Source organism: Trachypithecus francoisi, unplaced genomic scaffold (genome assembly GCF_009764315.1).
Source record: "Trachypithecus francoisi isolate TF-2019V2 unplaced genomic scaffold, Tfra_2.0 Contig01579, whole genome shotgun sequence".
Classification (NCBI taxonomy): Eukaryota; Metazoa; Chordata; class Mammalia; order Primates; family Cercopithecidae; genus Trachypithecus; species Trachypithecus francoisi.
Genome location: NW_022681442.1, coordinates 10,519,188 through 10,538,794, shown reverse-complemented (window position 1 = coordinate 10,538,794; position 19,607 = coordinate 10,519,188). Strand labels below are relative to the sequence as shown.

The window sequence follows — 19,607 nt, the reverse complement described above, 5'->3', positions numbered from 1 at the left end:
TTTTCTTTCTCTTGTATTCCTGTTTTCCTTAAACAATGTGCCAGACCCTGTGCTAGGCGCCTGTTCTCTCACCTGCCCTTTTCACCTTCTCTTTTCGGGCTCCTCCTGTGTAGGACATTCCTGTCTTCAACAGGTCGTCTCTATTACTGTATGCTTTCACTATAAATTACCACTGCAGCTCTGAAAATTACTCATTAGACAAATGTAAGGCAAAATTCTGTGGCTGTGGGATGTTGTTAGGAGGACCGAAACGTCTTGTGCAGTGTTTGTCATTTTATTTAGTTGGAAGTACTGGGGTTCGTTGCGGTATCCCCAGGCACATTGTGGATACTAAGGATTAGAAATCGGGTAAGCGAAAGACGTATGCTCACAAAAACAATCAGAGGGCACAAGTTCCTTTTTATGTCCTCGGGTCTCTGTTTTCATATCTTTTAGAACTTTTTTTATCCGAATGAAAAGTGAATTTCAACAAGCATTTTAAGCTTAGCGAGATCTTTTATTCAAATAGGATAATGATAAATACTGGCCTTTGGGTTTAAATGATTTTATTAATGGTGGTACATATGAATTAGATTTATCATTTATTTAGGCTTGGCAAGAAAGAAGTTGTCCTGCTTTGTTCTGTACTTAAAATTTAACATTACTGTTTTGCTAGGGGCTGGCAAGGTTTAATTGCTTATGGATGTCATTCACTTGTGGTAGTGATTGATTCCATTACTGCCCAAACTCTTCAAGTTTTAGAAAAGCATAAAGCTGATGTTGTCAAGGTAAGTAAAATCCCACTTTGACCCTAACATGTTGTCTAGTCTAAAGTTTAATACTGTGTATCACTAAGCTCTCATTAAGTCTTACGTGTAAGTGTTGAATAGCTTTTAAATGTAACAATCTATTTGGGGTAGCCTAGAATTTTCATATATATGACTTAATGTCAATACAGGATGAGTTATTAAATGCTAGTTGTTAGATCATTTTAAGGCAAATGAAAGACACCAGTTCTACCATTTACAAGACCACTCAGTCATTCCTTAGTTTTGAGCACTTAGCATGTGCTATGGATATGGAGATAATTCTCCATCTTGTAAGGCAGACTTATGGTGTGGTAGTGTGATAAGTGAGACTTGCTTAACACACTGTGAGAAAACAGAGGAGCTTCACATTGCCTGGTTGTGAGGAGAGTCACAGACGTTTTTTCAGTTTCAAGACTAGTAGACAGTAGTTAGCCAAGTAAAAAATTGACAAGGAGCATTGCAGGGAAGAGCAAGAATATACACAGAAGTAAGTAGCGTGCCATAAAGATGGCACACTTGTAAGAGTGATGGAATAAGAGGCAGCCAGAGAGATTCAGCTGTCTGTTCTGAAAGTTTTATAAGATTATGAAGGAGTTTGGATTTTTTTTATTTTTATTTTTATTTTTTTGTGTGTGTGTGAGAAGAAGTCTCGCTCTGTTGCCCAGGCTGGAGTGCAGTGGCACCATCTCAGCTCACTGCAAGCTCCACCTCCTGGGTTCACGCCATTCTCCTGCTTCAGCCTCCTGAGTAGCTGGGACTACAGGTGCCCGCCACCACACCCGACTAATTTTTTGTATTTTTAGTAGAGACGTGGTTTCACCATGTTAGCCAGGATGGTCTCGATCTCCTGACCTTGTGATCCACCTGCCTCAGTCTCCCAAAGTGCTAGGATTACAGGCATGAGCCACCGCGCCCAGCAGGAGTTTGGATTTTTGAGTATGAGATTGATGTGACCACATTTGCATCTTAGAAAAACTCTGGCAGCAGTGGAAGATCTGCTGGAGAAATGCAAGACTGGAGGCAGTAAGATCATTTAGGGGACTTTTGCAGTAATTTTGGCGGAAAATTCTAAGGGCCTAAAATAAAGCTGGGGCATGGAGAAGTCATATTTAAGAGCTGCCTAAGAGATAAACCTGATAGCCTTTATAGTGATCAGTATAAAGGAGAGTAAGAGAATAGAGTGACTCCAAGGTTTCTTTTGGTGTAATTGAATGACAGTGTTTCTAGTTATCAGAGGTAAGCATCTGTGAAGTCAGTGAATTTTAGGTTTTCAACAGCAAAGTCTGAGGTGCCTGTAATGTATTGCATTATAGTGATCCAAGCTTTAGGAGAGAGGTCAGGATTAGACATAGAGATTTGGAGTCTTTTTCTTTTTCTTTTTTAAATAATAGCTTTATTGAGATACTCATACCATAAAATTTACTCATTTAAAATGCACAATTCTGTGATTTTTAGTATATTCACAGTTATGCAGCCACAATTACAATGGACTTTATTACCTCAAAAAGAAACCGTGTATCCACTAGCAGTCATTTTCCATTTTCCCGATTTCCCTCATCCTTTGGCAACCGCTGATCTCCTTTCTGTGTCTGTAGACTGGCCCATTCTGGACATTTCATATAAATTGAATCATATAATTTGTGGTCTTTTGTGCCTGACTTCTTTCACTTAGCATAATGTTTTCATGGTTCATCTGTGTTGTAGCATATGTCAATACTCTGTTCCTTGTTACTGATGAATAATATTCCACTGTAAAGATGTATCACATTTATTTTATTCATGGACGTTTGGATATTTTGTAATTTTTGCCTGTTACGAATAATGCTGCTTTGCACATTCATGTGCAAGTTTTGTGTGAACTTGTGTTTTCATTTACCTTGAGTATATTTCTAGGGGTAGAATTACTGACTCATATGGTAACTCTGTTTAACTTTTTGAGGAACTGCTGGACTGTTTTCCAAATTAGCATTCCCATTAGTAATGTATGAGGAGTCCAATTTATCCAAATCCTCACTAACACTTGCTATTCTCTGTTCTTTTGATTATAACCATCCTAATGGGTATGAATTGATTCTCATTGTGGCTTTGGTTTGCATTTCCCTGATGGCTAAAGTGGAGTATCTTTTCATGTGCTTATTGGCCATTTGTATATCTTCTTTGGAGAAATGTCTATGCAGGTCCTTTGCCCATTTTAAAATTATATTATTTATCTTTTTATAATTGAGTTGTAAGATTTCTTTGTGTACAGTAGTCCTCCCTTATCCAGAAAGGAAATGTTCCAAGACCCCAGTGGATGCCTGAAACCCTGGATAGTACCAAACCCTATATATATATTGTGTTTTTTCTCATACTTACTTACTTATGATAAAGTTTATAAACCAAACCCTGTATATACTGTTTTGTCTCATACATACTTACCTATGATCAAGTTTATAAATTAGGCATAAGAGATTAACAATAATAACTAATAATAATAAAGGATAACAGTTATAATAATACATCAGCATTACTACTCTTGCACTTTGGGGGTATTATAAAGTAAAATAAGGGTTATTTGAATGTAGCACTGAGATACCACAACAGTTGATCTGATAATCAGTGTGGCTGCTAAGGGCAAGTGCTGTATAAAGCATGGATGTTCTGGACAAAGGGTTGATTTATGATTGAGGCAGGATGGAACAGGACAGTGGGAGATTTCATCATGCTATTCAGAAAAGTGCATAATTTATGAATTGTTTATTTCTAGAATTTTTCATGTCATATTTTTGGACCTTGATTGATACATGGTTTACAAATATTTTCTCTCAATTTGTGGGTTATCTTTTTACGTTCTTGGTGGTGTCTTTTGAAGAACAAAACTTTTTCATTTTGATGTAGTCCAATTTATTATTTTGTATTGTTGTTGCTTGTACTTTTTGTGTCATATCCAGGAAACCATTGCTTTCTCCAATATCAAGAAGATATATACCTTTGGTTTTTTCTTAGAATTTTAGAGCTTTAGCTTTTAATCCATTTTGAGTTAATTTTTATATATGATGTGAAGTAGGGAAAAATACAATTAATTTTTGTTTATTGACCTATATTCTGTAATCTAGCTACCTTCACTTAGATCTATTTAATAGTAATTTTGGGTGAATTTTTCTAAGTAGACAGTCATGTCACTGCAAGTGACTGCAGTTTAATGTTTTCTTTGATAATCTGTGTCTTCTATTTCTTTTTCTTGCCATGTTGCATTGGCTAGGACTTCTACTACAATGAATGGGAGTAGTGAGAGGGTACTCTTGTCATGTTCCTGAGCTTAGGGGGAAAGCATTCAGTCTTTCATCAAGTCTGATGTAAAGTATAGGGTGTTTTGGGAAAAATATATTTACCTTCTCTTTCCCTCTCTGTTTCCTTTCCCCTACACTGCCCCTTGGCATTTCTGGAGCTTTTATTTCTTTATGTAGGTCCAAGTTTCAGTCTGGTATTATATTCCCATCTACTGAAGAATTTACTGTAAGTTCTTGAAGTGCCTGTCTAATACTGGTTGATTTTCTTAGCTTTTATTTCTCTGAGAAAGTATTTCACCTTTGTTTTTGAAAGATAATTTTCAAAGGATATAGAATTCTGGGCTTACAATTTTTTTTTCTAATAGTACTTTACAAATATCACTCCATTGGCCAGGCACAGTGGCTCACACCTGTAATCCCAGCACTTTGGGAGGCCGAGGTGGATGGATCACTGGGGTCAGGAGTTTGAGACTAGCCTGGCCAACAAGGCAAAACCTCATCTCTACTAAAAATACAAAAATTAGCCAGGCGTGGTGGTGCACACCTGTAGTCCCAGCTACTTGGGAGGCTGAGGCATGAGAACAGCTTGAACCTGGGAGGTGGAGGTTGCAGTGAGCCAAGATGGTGCCACTGCACTCCAGCCTGGGCAACAGAGTGAGACTCTGTCTCAAAAAAAAACAACAAAATCACTCCACTATCTTCCAGCTTACATAGTTTCTGATGAGAAATTTTTGTCTTTGTTTCTCAGCATTATTTCTTTTTTCCTCTGATTACCTTCAAGATTTCCTTAACCTTGGTTTTCAATAGTTTGATTATTAAAAAAAAAAAAAAAATATATATATATATATATATACATGGCTTGGAGTTTACCTAAATGGGATTCAACACATACATATACAAATATATACACATATACAAACATATATGTACACATAGAGACAGTCACTTCTTGTTATTCATGATAGCTATATTCTGTGAAGTTGTTGCATACACTGAATTAGTGAATACTGAAACTTTATTTGCTCCTAGGGGTTAGGTTCTTGTGAGGCTCTGGTCACAACATTTTCATCAACTGATCATTACATAACCTTGCTTTATATGTGTTTCCATTTAAAGACATATTATTTAATATGTTGATTGATCCACTAACATTGAACTCATAGCCAACAACACATGCCTGAGCAAAGCTCATCACATATATATGTATGTTTTGTAAGACACATCACAACTTCTCATACTTAGAAACAGTAGAAGCACTATGCTTGGGGACCTATTTAAATAGTTAAATCACCAGCAAAAAGAACAAAAATGTGAAAAATGTGGTACTAAATAAATCATGACATGAACACTTGTTTTGCAGTTGTAAAAACTAAAGCAAGAATTCTTATTTGGCTTTAGCTGGGAACACACATGTATGTTGGGTGACATTTTTTCACCATTCTGCACTTGTCCACAAAAGCACTGCAAGTATTGATTTTGAGGTTGCAAATTTTAGTGAGTAGGTAAATGGACAAATACAGAATCTATAAATAACTAGAATTGACTGTATACACATATATACACTATACATATTCTATTCATACACATTCTATACCTATGAACTGATATATATTCAAACATATACACATACAAATATACATGCACACATACGTATGCATATATACACATACACACTTCATTGAAAAATTTTTGCCTGAGCAAAAGATCTATTCCAGGAAAACCTTAAGGCCTATTCACACTCATTTTCAGAAAACGCTGTTTCCATCTTTTTCATGAATACTACTGCAACTGGTTGGCTTACTTTCCTACCTTAGCATTATATATGAGTGTATTTATCTTTATACACATGTATGGATATATACATTTGTATATATTTATAGATTTGTGGCATTTAAATCTACTTATTAAGCGGAGCTTTTGGACACTGTACTAAGTCTGATAGAAATGCGAACAGAGACTACATGGTCTGCCCTATGGAACCGACAGTTGATGGACTCATGAACAGGCAAAAAGAATGTAAATAAAATAAGTACAAATTGTGTAGTTAATGCTTTGAAGAAAATAAGCAGGATACTGAGAAGAGAGGGGTGGTAGTGACCAGGGAACGACTGACTCCTAGTGAGGACTATGAAATTTATCCCTTACTCTGTCAGTATTCATTGTTCAAGAATTTAATCAGATTTGCCCTGGAGTTCTTGTGTTTTTTATTTTAAAAATTCTATTCTTAATATTGTTGCTAGAGGCATGAAGCATTTTTTTTTTTTTAGAGAAAAACTTAATATTTTGTGAAAGAGGGAGACAGCTAGAGTTTTTCGTTTACCTTTGCCTTCTCCTAACTTTCCCTCTGCAAGGTTTTTGTGTTTCTAAGTTGTCCCCTTTTAGTTAGGAGACTAGAATAAAGAAAAAACATTCTGCTAAATGTGATTTTAGGTATTTTGTCATAAATTAGATTTTAGGAAAACTGATTTCCAAGGCATCCTGGGGTTTTAACCTAAGTTTCCCAAAATATTAAGGCTGTGAATCATTTTTCATATTTTAAAGCAGGTGCATTGTGATGTGTTAAAAAACAATTTTTTAACTGCAGTTAAAAATATATACCAAAGTAACAAAAATGCTGCCTTCAAAATGAAAACCCGTTTTCTGTTTATTCTTGCTAAATATTTATATAATGTAAATGTAGTATGGGTTCTGGTTGATGTTTTGTGAAAATTATGTTCCATTTCATCCAGTGCAAGTATTTACTTGATTTGATTTCTTCTTGATACTAGGTTAAATGGGCCAGGGAAAACTATCACCATAACATTGGCTCACCATATTGCTTGCGCTTAGCTTCTGCTGATGTCAATGGGAAGATCATCGTCTGGGATGTAGCAGCAGGAGTAGCTCAGTGTGAGATCCAAGAGCATGCCAAGCCTATCCAGGGTGAGGAAAGTCTGCTCACCTAAGTGGGCATGTTGATATACTTACTCTTGGAGCGGTTTTTTGGTTTTGGGGGTTTTCCCCCGTTGATTTAATTTTATCAATTCCAAGTTAGCTCTTGATTATGTTTTGCCTTTTCTACTGATCTAAATCTGGCTTTCTTTCCTTATTAATAAACTTCTAGGCATATTTCTTCAAATCTCAACTGATTTGTGCTTTGGTAAAACTCATTAATTTCAATATCAGCCTCAGTCAAGCATGATAAGAAAAATTAAGTGTTACAATCTTATAATCTAAGCTACAGTATAAGGCAAATTGGCCACTGCTGTTAGGAACTAGCCATCAGTGCTTACTCTACATTAAGTAATTTGTTCATTAACAGAGGTGAACAAAATTTTATTCTCATTTCCATATAGATTGCTTATTTGCTTACTTCATGTTACTGACCTAAAACCAGTACAGTATTCTTTAGACTCAAATCCTCTAGTGGCTCTCTTGACTGAATGCATTTTTTAAATGACTATTTAAAAAATATTTATGAAATACTTAACTGTGTACTAGGTACTGAACTGGATCTTTACATATTCTGTTTATTTTTTGAAAAACCATGAAAAACTGTAAAGTTCCGTTAAGTAATTCCACAGAAACATCAGGAAAGTCTGACATCTTGGTTGTCGCTAGGAGAGTTTATCTTGATTTTATAGTTTTAAGTAATGAGTAGGGCAAATTGCTTTTTATTTTCTTTGAAGTAATATTTCAGATTACTTCAAAATTTTGACCTTGAGATTTTAACCAGACAACTTATTTTTATATGAAATAAGTTTTTTTTTTTTCCTGGAATCTTGACATACACACACACACACGTCACATTTGGGGCTGGTGGTTAAGTTTTTAAGGATTATATTTAAAAAACGAAACATCAAGGATAAGTTAGCCAAGGCTTTTGGAGAGTGTCGTTTCTGAATTTTGCCTTTCTTTATCCGGACTTTGCAGATGTTCAGTGGTTGTGGAATCAAGATGCTTCTCGCGATTTGCTGCTTGCTATCCACCCACCGAATTACATTGTGCTCTGGAATGCCGACACCGGCACCAAACTGTGGAAGAAGAGCTACGCAGATAACATCCTTTCTTTTTCTTTTGACCCTTTTGACCCCTCACATTTAACTTGTGAGTAACAGTTATTTGTGGAAAACGAGTTGAGATATTTATAATATAGTAATGCTATGTACATGAGATATACACATGCACACATTATACATCTATAATGTTAAAATGACTGGGTTAAGTGGAGAAGCATGTCTAGTCCATGTATCTGCAGCTCCTAATACATAGACTCAATCATTTGCAAATGTGATAATTAAAAGTTTAAATCAGCAAGCTACACCTTCTCTGTGTTGAATTTGTAAATAGTATTAGACTAGCCAGGGACAGAGAGACTTTGACACTCCAGACTTAATTAGTTTTTCTAAGAACATTTAAATAACTTGAATCAAGGGTTTCATTCAGTCTGTGGCCAAGTTAAGTTCTTGCTTTTTAAAAAATTGTACTAATTCACGCCATTCATTTTGAGTGCCATAAACAGATGCATGTAAAGAAGAAATAAGCCTAAGCAAATTTTTTCTTGCAGAGGTAGTTTTTGCTAATATGCTTTAAATGTTTTCCTGAGCTAATGGTCTAAAAATGAGATTTGCTTTAGATATTTTTATGGCTAAATTGTTTAGAAAATATTTAATCATCCAACAGATATTTCTTGCGCTATTACTACTCTCCTGGGAACCAAGATGTCTCGGAACCCAGAAGGCAGGAACCTTCACAGAGTTTGCATTCTAGTGAGAAGAAGTCATATCATAAACTATGAACACAATGAATTAATAAATTCTAGTGTAGTAAGAGGTGACAGGTGATATAAAGACAGGATAAAGGGGATGCAGAAGAATGGGGGATGAGAGCATGCAAGTTGTATGAGATAAAGTGGTCAAAGTAGGCTTCACTTTGATAATGATCAGAAATGTGAAGGAGGTAAGGAAATTAGCTATGGTAAGAAATGTTTTTCCTGGATTTGAATGACTCAAAATTATTTTACCCATCAACTTTTATTGAGGGGCATGTGTGTGTCTGCATATGTTAAAGGAGGAAAAGAAAGGCAGACAAGGCGAAATTATAATAACATGGGAAATGTGGCTCTATAAATATGCTACAATGTGTTTAGGCTTTTATGTATATAAATGTATATGAACGTGTGCATACATACACTCACTCGGTCACCAGTTTGCTCACTTAGGTGCAGTGCTGGGGAAACACCTAGGAGGGCTGGCCCAGTTGGCAGAGTCAGGGAAGAAAGACATCACGAAGGAAGGGAGGCAAAGGGGACCTTGAAGGATGAGTTCTGGAACCTGAAAAGGCAGCAAGACTTTCAGCTAACTTGATTGCATCAGCTCTTTACATCTCTGCAATTTGGTTGATGAAAGCATTGTGTGTTTCAGAGTGTCAGCTGACCTAACACCTTTGGTTTACTCAGATTGAATGTGCTGCTAGGGCTGTCATAACTCTTGAATGCGCCCTTGTTCCCTGTGCTTAGAGAAGCCTTGCTAAGGGCCGGGACCCAGGGTAGTAAGGTTTTTCTGCTCATATCTTCCAGTATTAGCCCCTTGTTGAGGGGGATCATTTTTTCAGTCATAAAAAGGCATAATTTGTATTGCTAAATGTGGTGCTCCTTCCTTGACTATTTTTGTTTCATGTACACTTAGTAAGTCACTGTGGGTCCACTACTTTTTTTTTCTAAATATTAAGGGAAAATAATATTCTTTAATCATCTCAAGATTCGATCTGATGCTTGAGAAGAAAAAGGAAATATATTGAGACTGAGTAGCTCAGGATAAAAATTTGGTATCATCAAATCAAATATTTGAACTTAGCTAATTGGGATATGCAGAGCCTCTTAAGTAAGGCTTTTTTTGTTGTTGTTGTTGTTGAACTTATGGGATATGTTCAAGTTTTTTTTTGTTCTTTGTTTTTTGGTTTTTTTTTGAGATGGAGTCTCGCTCTGTCACCCAGGCTGGAGTGCAGTGGTGCTATCTCGGCTCACTGCAACCTCCGCCTCCCAGTTCAAGCAATTCTCCTGCCTCTCTTTCCTGAGTTGCTGGGATTACAGGTGTGTGCCACCACGCCTGGCTAATTTTTGTATTTTTGGTAGAGACGGGGTTTCACCATGTTGATCAGGCTGGTCTCGAACTCCTGACTTCATGGTCTGCTCGCCTCTACCTCACAAAGTGCTTAGGATAATAAGGAAAGATTTTTAATGAAAGTCCATGCACTGAATTTATTTAGAAGAACAAACACTTGTTCTTTCTGCCAATAACCTTATGTTATCTTTTTAATATAAGAATAATTTAGAATGCCAAGCTTGGAGGCCTCTGATGAATTGTAATGGACCACCTGTTTCTCTTCAACTTGGAGAACATTCCCATTATGTTATGACTGCGTAACATTGCCAGTTACATATTATTAAAATTATCATTATATTGCTCTCAAAATTGTATTGGAATAAAACTGTATGCTAAACTTGATTAAACTTTAATCAGAATTTTGGTTTTCTCAATATAGTGCTCACCAGCGAGGGTATTGTTTTCATCTCAGACTTCTCCCCATCCAAGCCTCCCTCAGGCCCTGGGAAAAAAGTTTACATATCTAGCCCACACTCTAGCCCAGCTCACAACAAGCTGGCCACAGCCACAGGTGCCAAGAAAGCTCTAAATAAAGTAAAAATTTTAATCACTCAAGAGAAACCTAGGTAAGTTACAAGTGTAAAATAACAACATTCATCTACTTATCCTATATGAAAGCATCATTTTTGGAGATATACAAAGACTGATTTTTTTTTAATCTCACTTTTTCTCATTTCTAATTTTGAATTTATTAGAGGAAAAAAATATGTATTTTGTTCCCTGCCCTAAGAGGAGATTCAGCATTTAACATTGGCTTTGTTTCCACTAACTGTGCTCAACTTCCCCACTGACCTTTATAGATTAAAATTTTTGAATTCTGATTTTTACTTGTGAAAATCGTGATGATCCTAAAGTTTGGGTCATTGAATGCATTAAAAGTTTGGGCACAAAAGCTGGATACTCATTTTAAATACATTTTCCTGACTTAAGTGCTGTGCATTCTCATTAAGCAGTGAAATCGGAGTGTTTTTCTTATGCAGGTAAAGATGTCTCCCATCTTGGTTAAGAGTCAAGGCTCCGGAAGAAGCTGTAGTTATGTGACTTTGAGAAACTACTTTAATCTTACTCAGATTTCTCTCTCCCAGTCTCTAAAGTAACGCTTTAAAGTATTTCGTAGGGTTGTTTTAAAGATCAATAGATCCAATAATGTAAGTAAAGCATATAATGCCATTGATACTTAGTCATTTATTTAGAAGATGTCGGCTGTTACTGCTTAAGAAATTACAACTGAATAAAAGTTTATTTTAAGTAATTTGATGTATTCGAAATAGGTTTCTTTCTTTTTCCTGTAGCTATAATCTGTATATTATTGCTTTGGCAGCCTTTTTTTATTTGTTTTGGCATTCATTTTCAGATAGCCTTTATTTTTAGTATGCCAAGATTACTCTGTCTAGGCTTGGTAAGTAACTACTTGAAAAATATGTGGTACAAATAGCTCTACAAATACATTTTGCACGTGTGTAGGTGTTACTTTTATATATTAAACCGTAGGCTGGTTAAGCTCACTAGTTAATTTATCTCTCACCCTGTGCCAAAATGACTTAAGGTTACTTCTTAAGTATCTTAAGAGAACTTTCTATTTTTATGTATTCCCTCTCATAAACAAGAAATTATTTGGCAGTCTGAATAGTTTTATGTTTTATATTTCTTAAGTTTTCTCTCATATGAATTATTGGGGAAATACATTATTTCTTCATGTAGAACTGCTCTGGGTGCTTTCACAGCTATTAATTCATGTACTCTTACTACAATTCTGGCAGTAGTAATATTCCCATTTTACAAATAAGGAAAACTGAGTCCCACACCAATTTAAATACAGTTACTCAAGCTCACCTAACTAGGACATGGCAGTCAGGATTTTAATGCAATAAAAATGTCTCTTTCTAGTTTTGTAAACTAACTTTACTTTAAATTTCAAAGCCTTTTAATAAAATTAGTATGTAAAGTGAAAATAGTACATAATTGTATGTCTATTCCTATTGAAATATATTTAATATAGAAAAGGTGATTAAATGTATGCAACAATCACAAATTATTAAAATGATTTTTCAGACCCTAACAATCTCTTAAAATCCTTGTAGTTTGACCTGTTTTATTTACACACAAGAAAATGCTGTAATATAAGTGAAACTTTGTCTCAAAAAAGATTTAAGACAGCTTAAAAGTGAATGCAGGCAGCCAAGGGGAAGTTACTGACCCAAAACCATACAGATAGTCCAGTAACTCCTGGTCCAGGGGCCCTAATTACCCTAAATGTTGATGTTTTCATCCTGAGTCTTGATTTTAACAGTTTGTCTAGTACTTTTAATGACAAAGTAAAAGTAAAATAAAACTATCTTATGCATGCCAGCTATTATTATATCATCATTTACAATTATTATATCATCATTTACAATGTCTTGTATAGACTTAATAATATTATACTACTTTACTAATATTTCAAAAACGTAGAAACACTGACATTTCTACCTGTCCTATACAACATTATTATCGTTTGGATTTTGGTACATAGTAGAGGTCTTAAGTTTTGGATACCAACCCATGTTGGTCATTTCAGGGAAGAGTTGTACATTTTTATTGTCAATTTTTATGTGTAAAGTACAAAATTAAATCTTTTATTAGCTCTCATATAAATGAAATCTTTGACCCAAGTAAATGTTTACTTTTTCCAGTGCTGAATTCATAACTCTCAATGATTGCCTTCAGTTGGCATACCTGCCTTCAAAAAGGAATCACATGTTGTTGCTCTATCCTCGAGAGATTTTAATCCTTGACCTTGAGGTGAATCAGACAGTGGGTGTGATTGCAATAGAACGCACAGGAGTTCCGTTTTTACAGGTATCTACAATTCATAAATTATATTACTCAAAATTATTGAGAGTGTTATATTAAAAGAAGGCCATAATCTCGCATAAGTCTTGTCTTCAGTTCTCCACTTTCTTTTTTTGATTTATTGAAAGACTAACAACACTATTTTAGATTGATTTTAGATTTTTTTTCTGTACTTTTGATTGGTTTGATTTATCCTAGAAATTGTGACTGATCCTGAGATATTTATTGAACTATTTAAGTTACATGGATAAAGACAAATTGTTTTAGAATTATAAATGGATATTTTAAATGTACATTTAGTTTTAAAGTTTGGAGATTTGTTTATTTTTGTTTCTTTTTTTTTCTTTCACCCGTATTACCTAAATATGAATTTGAGTTTCACAGTATATACTTTATTAATCTATTGTGTTTTAAAAAATAAATAAATCATCTATTTAAAGGTAATACCCTGCTTTCAGCGTGATGGTTTATTTTGTCTACATGAAAATGGTTGTATAACTTTACGTGTTCGAAGATCGTATAATAACATTTTCACCACTTCAAATGAGGAACCAGGTAAGTTTCTGTCTCACAATAATGTTATATTTTTCTTCAAAATTATTTTATAAAGCTTGATGTGGTAAATACTAGCCAAGGTATAGAGTTAATGATACTCCTTGCCTTGAGGAAGTTTAAAATATGGTTATAATAAGAGACATAAAAAAGTATAAGCCCGAGATTAATCTCTTGATGTTAAAACAGTGCACCTCCTGTATACATCAAAGAGAGTAAAATTTTGTGTTTCTTGATCATATCCATGAGCCAAGTTGATATTATCTTTTGGAATTTTTTTTCAGTGCAAGTCCAACCTTGTGTGCCTTTACTATTATACCCTCTTGACTTGTTGGCTGTAAGAACTTCCATTGTGGGGGCCGGGCGCGGTGGCTCAAGCCTGTAATCCCAGCACTTTGGGAGGCCGAGACGGGCGGATCACGAGGTCAGGAGATCGAGACCATCCTGGCTAACACGGTGAAACCCCGTCTCTACTAAAAAAAAAATACAAAAAATTAGCCGGGCGAGATGGCGGGCGCCTGTAGTCCCAGCTACTCGGGAGGCTGAGGCGAGAGAATGGCGTAAACCCGGGAGGCGGAGCTTGCAGTGAGCTGAGATCCGGCCACTGCACTCCAGCCTGGGCGACAGAGCGAAACTCCGTCTCAAAAAAAAAAAAAAAAAAAAAAAAAGAACTTCCATTGTAAAGTGACAGAGGTTACTAAGTCTCAGTTGTCAAGTCAGTCTTGTCTCGGAGAATGGAAATAATGTTGTTGTGAAATTATATACTGTGTAAAGATCAAAGTGATTTTCATGTCTTTTGGAAAGTACAGTTATTTTCAGGCTTATAGACTACTACAAATAGTGATGGAAATTTATTCATTAATTATATATCACTGTTGATCCTTTTTCAAAGCATTGACTTTATTTTAAAAATATTGAAAAACAAGATATCTTGATTATAGTTGTTATTTTGGAGATTAAACTTAGTACAATCATTAAGTGAACTATCTTTATATTCAGAAAAAATTTAGCAATTGTAAAAAGTGAAGCCATGCTTGACACTGCATTCGTGAAGGAGTGATACCCAAATTTAGTTGAGGTTTTATTTAAATTAAAACAAACAGTAGTGGTATTGATATGGCTGCTTTCTGATATTTAAAACAATTTTATGTGAAGATCCAGATCCAGTTCAGGAGCTTACCTATGATTTACGAAGCCAGTGTGATGCAATCAGGGTGACAAAAACCGTCCGTCCCTTCAGTATGGTGTGCTGTCCTGTCAATGAGAATGCAGCAGCCCTCATAGTGAGTGATGGCAGGGTCATGATATGGGAACTCAAGTCTGCAGTTTGTAATCGAAATTCACGGAACAGGTAAATTCAACAGGATCATGGTTTTGGGGTTTTTTTTTTTTTTTTTCTGTTTTATAAAAAATTTCCATAATCATAAAAATAGGAGGGCTGGTTTCCTATAAAAATATTTTTAAGGTAATAATTAAGGCTTTAGATTATTAGGGAATTATGTAAATCTGCTAGAGCTATTTCACCTATGGGTAAGATGAGTGAATAATACAAAAATAGAATGCCATGATCTGGACTTAATAATTTGAATTCCTAATACGTAATACAGATTTTAAATATGTAAAACCTTCTAATTATTATGTCTTTGCAGTAGTTCTGGTGTGTCACCTTTATATTCACCAGTGTCTTTCTGTGGAATTCCTGTAGGAGTGCTACAGAATAAACTCCCAGACCTTTCCTTAGATAACATGATTGGTAAGCTTTTTTCCCCTCTAACTCCATGTTAAGTATCCTTTCTGAAGGGCAAAATTAATAGAATCACTCACTTGTAATCATTTTAAAGTCAAAAAAGTGAATGCTTGAGAAAACTAGAACATGGAATCATTCTTTCCTAAATAAATCAGTGGGGTTTAAAATACTGAAGTAGAAAAGTGCCTAAAGTAGCATAGGTTTGCAGTATAGATGTTAGAAATAGAAGACATTCATTCATGAGACACTGGTGTAATGAAAGCAATGACGTTAGGCATCTGGATTTTGGACCTAGAGCCAATGCTGAGCTGTTATGCCAACTCAGGACCTTGCTGTTTGCTGGTTCCTCAGCTTGGAAAGAAGTACATACTTCCTCTCTGCTACTCCTAATTCAATATTCAACTCAGATGTTGTTTTCTTTAATCTCGCAAGTCTCATTTAAATGCTCTTCTTTTGTTTTTCCTAACAGTTATCAGCTGTATTGTAAGTGTGGGTTTTTCCTTCTGTGTCATCTCATCAATTATAAGCATCACAAGGGTGGTGCAGTGTTAGATTCCGTTTTGTCTTTCCCAGCACTCAGCACAGTACCTTGTGCATTCCTGTTTTGTAGTAAATATTTACTGAAGGAACAAAGTAACTGAGCAGTGTTAGAAAAGATTATTTTAACTTTTTGACATGAATTATTTTTATGTTGGGGATTCTTTCAACAAATCATTTTTGGAAATAAAATGTTCAAAGTTATTTAATTATGAGGCCAGTATATATTAAAGGGACAATGAGAATTTGTGATTTCAAATTTTATGCTACTTGAAATTGTAAGACTGTAAATATGCAAAACAATTTGGACATCTAATTCTTTTTAAATTGTTGCTATGGTTTATGAAGGATTTTCTGTTTTATTATTTATTCTACCATAATGTAACTGAAAACGGATATTATTTAGGAGGGTTTTGTTGTTGTTGTTGAAACGCTAGATAGGTGATGTGCTAGAAAGAGCATTGGCCGGGCGCGGTGGCTCACTCCTGTAATCCCAGCACTTCTGGAGGCCGAGGTGGGCGGATCACCTGAGGTCAGGAGTTCGAGACCAGCCTGGCCAACATAGTGAAACCTGTCTCTACTAAAAATACAAGAATTGGCCAGGTGTGGTGGCACATGCCTGTGGTCCGAGCTACTCGGGAGGCTGAGGAAGGAGAATCGCTTGAACCTGGGAGGCGGAGGTTGCATTGAGCCAAAATCGCACCACTGCATTCCAGCCTGGGTAACAGAGCGAGACTCAGTCTCAAAGAAAAAAAAAAAAGGCATTACATTATTAATTACATTAATCAGATCACATTTATTGGGAACTTAATACTGTGTTAAATGCTGTGCTAAATATTCTATGTATTACCTTGCTACAACTTTGCATTGTAAGTAATATTATCTCCATTTGATATATGTAAGAACTGAGGCCCAGAGAGATTAAGGCTTTAAACCACACAGTCACACAGGAAGAGCCAAAGTGTGACCCAGGTAATCCTGGCTCTGGAGCCTGCTCCTTAGCAATGGCCTCTGGTCCTGACAGCTCCACTGTCATCTTGGGCAAGACCGTCATCCATCTCTAAGCCTCAGATTTTTCATGATTTCGGCCAGTTATGAAATTGTTTTGTTCAGTGATACTTACTATTATATTTAAAATTCTTTCTCTCTGGTATCTGTTCTACCAGACATAAATCCATATGGGGAAGCCTGGACAGTACTTGTTTTGCAAAATTTGTTTTATCGGTAACACAATTTTTTGAGTTAATTCACCTTCTCTACTCTTAATATGAAAACTTAAAGTGAAAAGAATTATAAACACACACAAGAACAGCACTAATCAGTTATATGGAGCCCATAGAAGTTTGAAATTTTATGCTATTTAGGTACCTAAGTGATATAAATTACATTTTTAAGAGACAAATGGATACCGATTGTATAGCAGTTCTTGACAATGTAGTTGATTTTAAAGTGTTAAGTAAAGCTTCATACTTGAAAACATTTTAATTTAAACTTTTAATTTGAAGTTCACTCTGTTCTTAGTGATAATTGAAAGCAATTCAGGTAAATACAGAGGCTGATTTATATTCACTGGACAAATGCTGATACTTACTAAGGCCTAATCTGCCCTGCATTGTGAATTGCCACTGATGGAAAATACTTGAAGAAAAATGTGGCATTTCCTGGGAGTCAACTCAAAGCCAACATATGTATGTGTGGCCCTTACCTGTTAAGCTTCCTATTCCTTCATATTCCATCTTTTTTAATTTTTTATTTAATTTTATTTTTTTGAGACAGAGTCTTGCTCTGTCACCAGGCTGGAGTGCAGTAGCGAATCTCGACTCACTGCAACTTCTGCCTCCTGGGTTCAAGCGATTCTCCTGCCTCAGCCTGGCAAGTAGCTAGGATTACAGGTGTGCACCACCACACCCAGCTAATTTTTGTATTTTTAGTAGAGAGGGGTTTCACCATGTTGGCCAGGATGGTCTCGATCTTCTGACCTCATGATCCACCCGCCTCAGCTTCCCAAAGTGCTGGAATCACAGGTGTGAGCCACCATGCCCAGCCTCCATCTTTTTTCAACCAAAGTTAGGCAGAGAGATTGGTATTGAGTATGTGGTTAATCCTAAGGGATCATTTTAATAGGATTAAAATGCTATTTTTTCTATATATTTTGTGGATTTTAAAATAACATTATTAAAACAACTTTACAGCTTCAAAAGGTTATATTCACCACCCACTTAATTTACATTTTTCCTTTCACACTATATACATGTTTGTGTTTATGTGTATGTAGACATATATGTATATACATGCATATTCTTTCTATTTTGGGCAGGTTAATCCCAATATTCTATAGTGGTTTATAGGAAGGAAATTTGTATACCTTTTTAATGAACAGTCTTGATTTTGTTGTACTGTTTATATTTAGATTTTGTTAGAATGATTTTTAATGGAGTCATCTTTTTAGTTTGAGACTTGCTAACCTAAGTACAAATGGTGTTTGGGAAATATGCCATTGAAGTCTTAACTATTGACAGTGATGGCTTATATATTATACACATGATTTATGAATATATATTTGCATTTATTTTATATTGACTTCTAAAGCTTATGTTTTGTAATTACACTGACACATTAAGGTTTCTTATTAGAAATTATGAATGAGTTATTTAAACCTGTTTTTCGTGAATACCAATTTTGTATGTACTTTACAGAGTACATCAGATTGAAAAGTAACCCTTTCAAAAGGCAGTAAAATGAGAATGCAGTACAGTAGTTCAATCTGCAGAAGCTGTTCTCTAATGCAAGTTATCTTGCTTTCTTCTGAAGCCTGTGTAGTGCTTTAATACCAGGAATATTGACTGAAACAGTGTCTCTTAGAATACATAGGTCCCTGAATTCTGGATAGCAGGACTCGGGAGTAATCTATCCTTTGATGTGTTAGTCGATGCAATTTAAGTCCTATAGCCAGGTATGGAGTCATGGTGTCCCTAATAACTCCAGCCACTAGTGTACTACCTTATACTTTTAGACCTGAAGAGCATTTCTACTGAAAATTTTCTTTAGCTTTTTAAGATCTGCATACAGTATAGTTAATATATTTGTTATTTTTATTACAAATCAGGGCAAAGTGCAATTGCTGGGGAAGAACATCCCAGAGGTTCAATTCTGCGGGAAGTGCACCTCAAGTTCCTGCTGACGGGACTGCTTTCAGGACTGCCTGCACCACAGTTTGCTATCCGTATGTGTCCACCGTTGACCACAAAAAACATCAAGATGTATCAGCCACTGCTGGCTGTTGGTGAGTATCTGACCTGGTCTTTTTTTAACTCACTTTATAAGATGTTTAGGTTTTCTAGTTTCTAGAAGTTCCTTTATTCTCTTTTAGGATGCTTTAAAAGGAGGTAGAGGCTAAGTGAAACTGTGTAAATACTCATCCTGGAACTTTAAAAAAATTTTTTTTCTGTCCTTTTATTCCAACCATCTTATACTGAATTGGAACGCTAAGTCTTCTTCCACCTGAGACTGGACAGTCGAGTCTCTGACGCTGTCCGTTCATCTCTGAAATATCAGGAGGCTCATCCCTGCAGTGCTGAATCCCAGGCTCCTTGTCTGTAATTGGACCACCCCAGTCTTTATGTCATGTCAGTTTTCGTTGGGTCTTTATTGACTAAAAATATAGTCAGGGTTAATAGTTTAAGAAAAGCAGGGTTCTTCTTTTGCTAAGAGTTATATATCAAATATTATTTAAAGTGCC

At 35.6% G+C, this 19,607-nt stretch overlaps 1 protein-coding gene across 2 annotated transcripts in view; it reads left to right on the top strand.

The window, feature by feature from the left end:
• The window catches only part of WDR11 (WD repeat domain 11), a 56,979-nt gene that overhangs the window by 689 nt on the left and 36,683 nt on the right, over positions 1-19,607 (top strand). For both annotated transcript variants that reach the window (XM_033181025.1, XM_033181016.1), the window contains exons 2-10: positions 656-767; positions 6,826-6,979; positions 7,970-8,143; positions 10,580-10,766; positions 12,873-13,038; positions 13,473-13,587; positions 14,740-14,935; positions 15,234-15,337; positions 18,975-19,151. In XM_033181025.1, the coding sequence (XP_033036916.1) occupies positions 656-767; positions 6,826-6,979; positions 7,970-8,143; positions 10,580-10,766; positions 12,873-13,038; positions 13,473-13,587; positions 14,740-14,935; positions 15,234-15,337; positions 18,975-19,151 (1,385 nt within the window). The remainder of the gene's footprint in view (positions 1-655; positions 768-6,825; positions 6,980-7,969; positions 8,144-10,579; positions 10,767-12,872; positions 13,039-13,472; positions 13,588-14,739; positions 14,936-15,233; positions 15,338-18,974; positions 19,152-19,607) is intronic.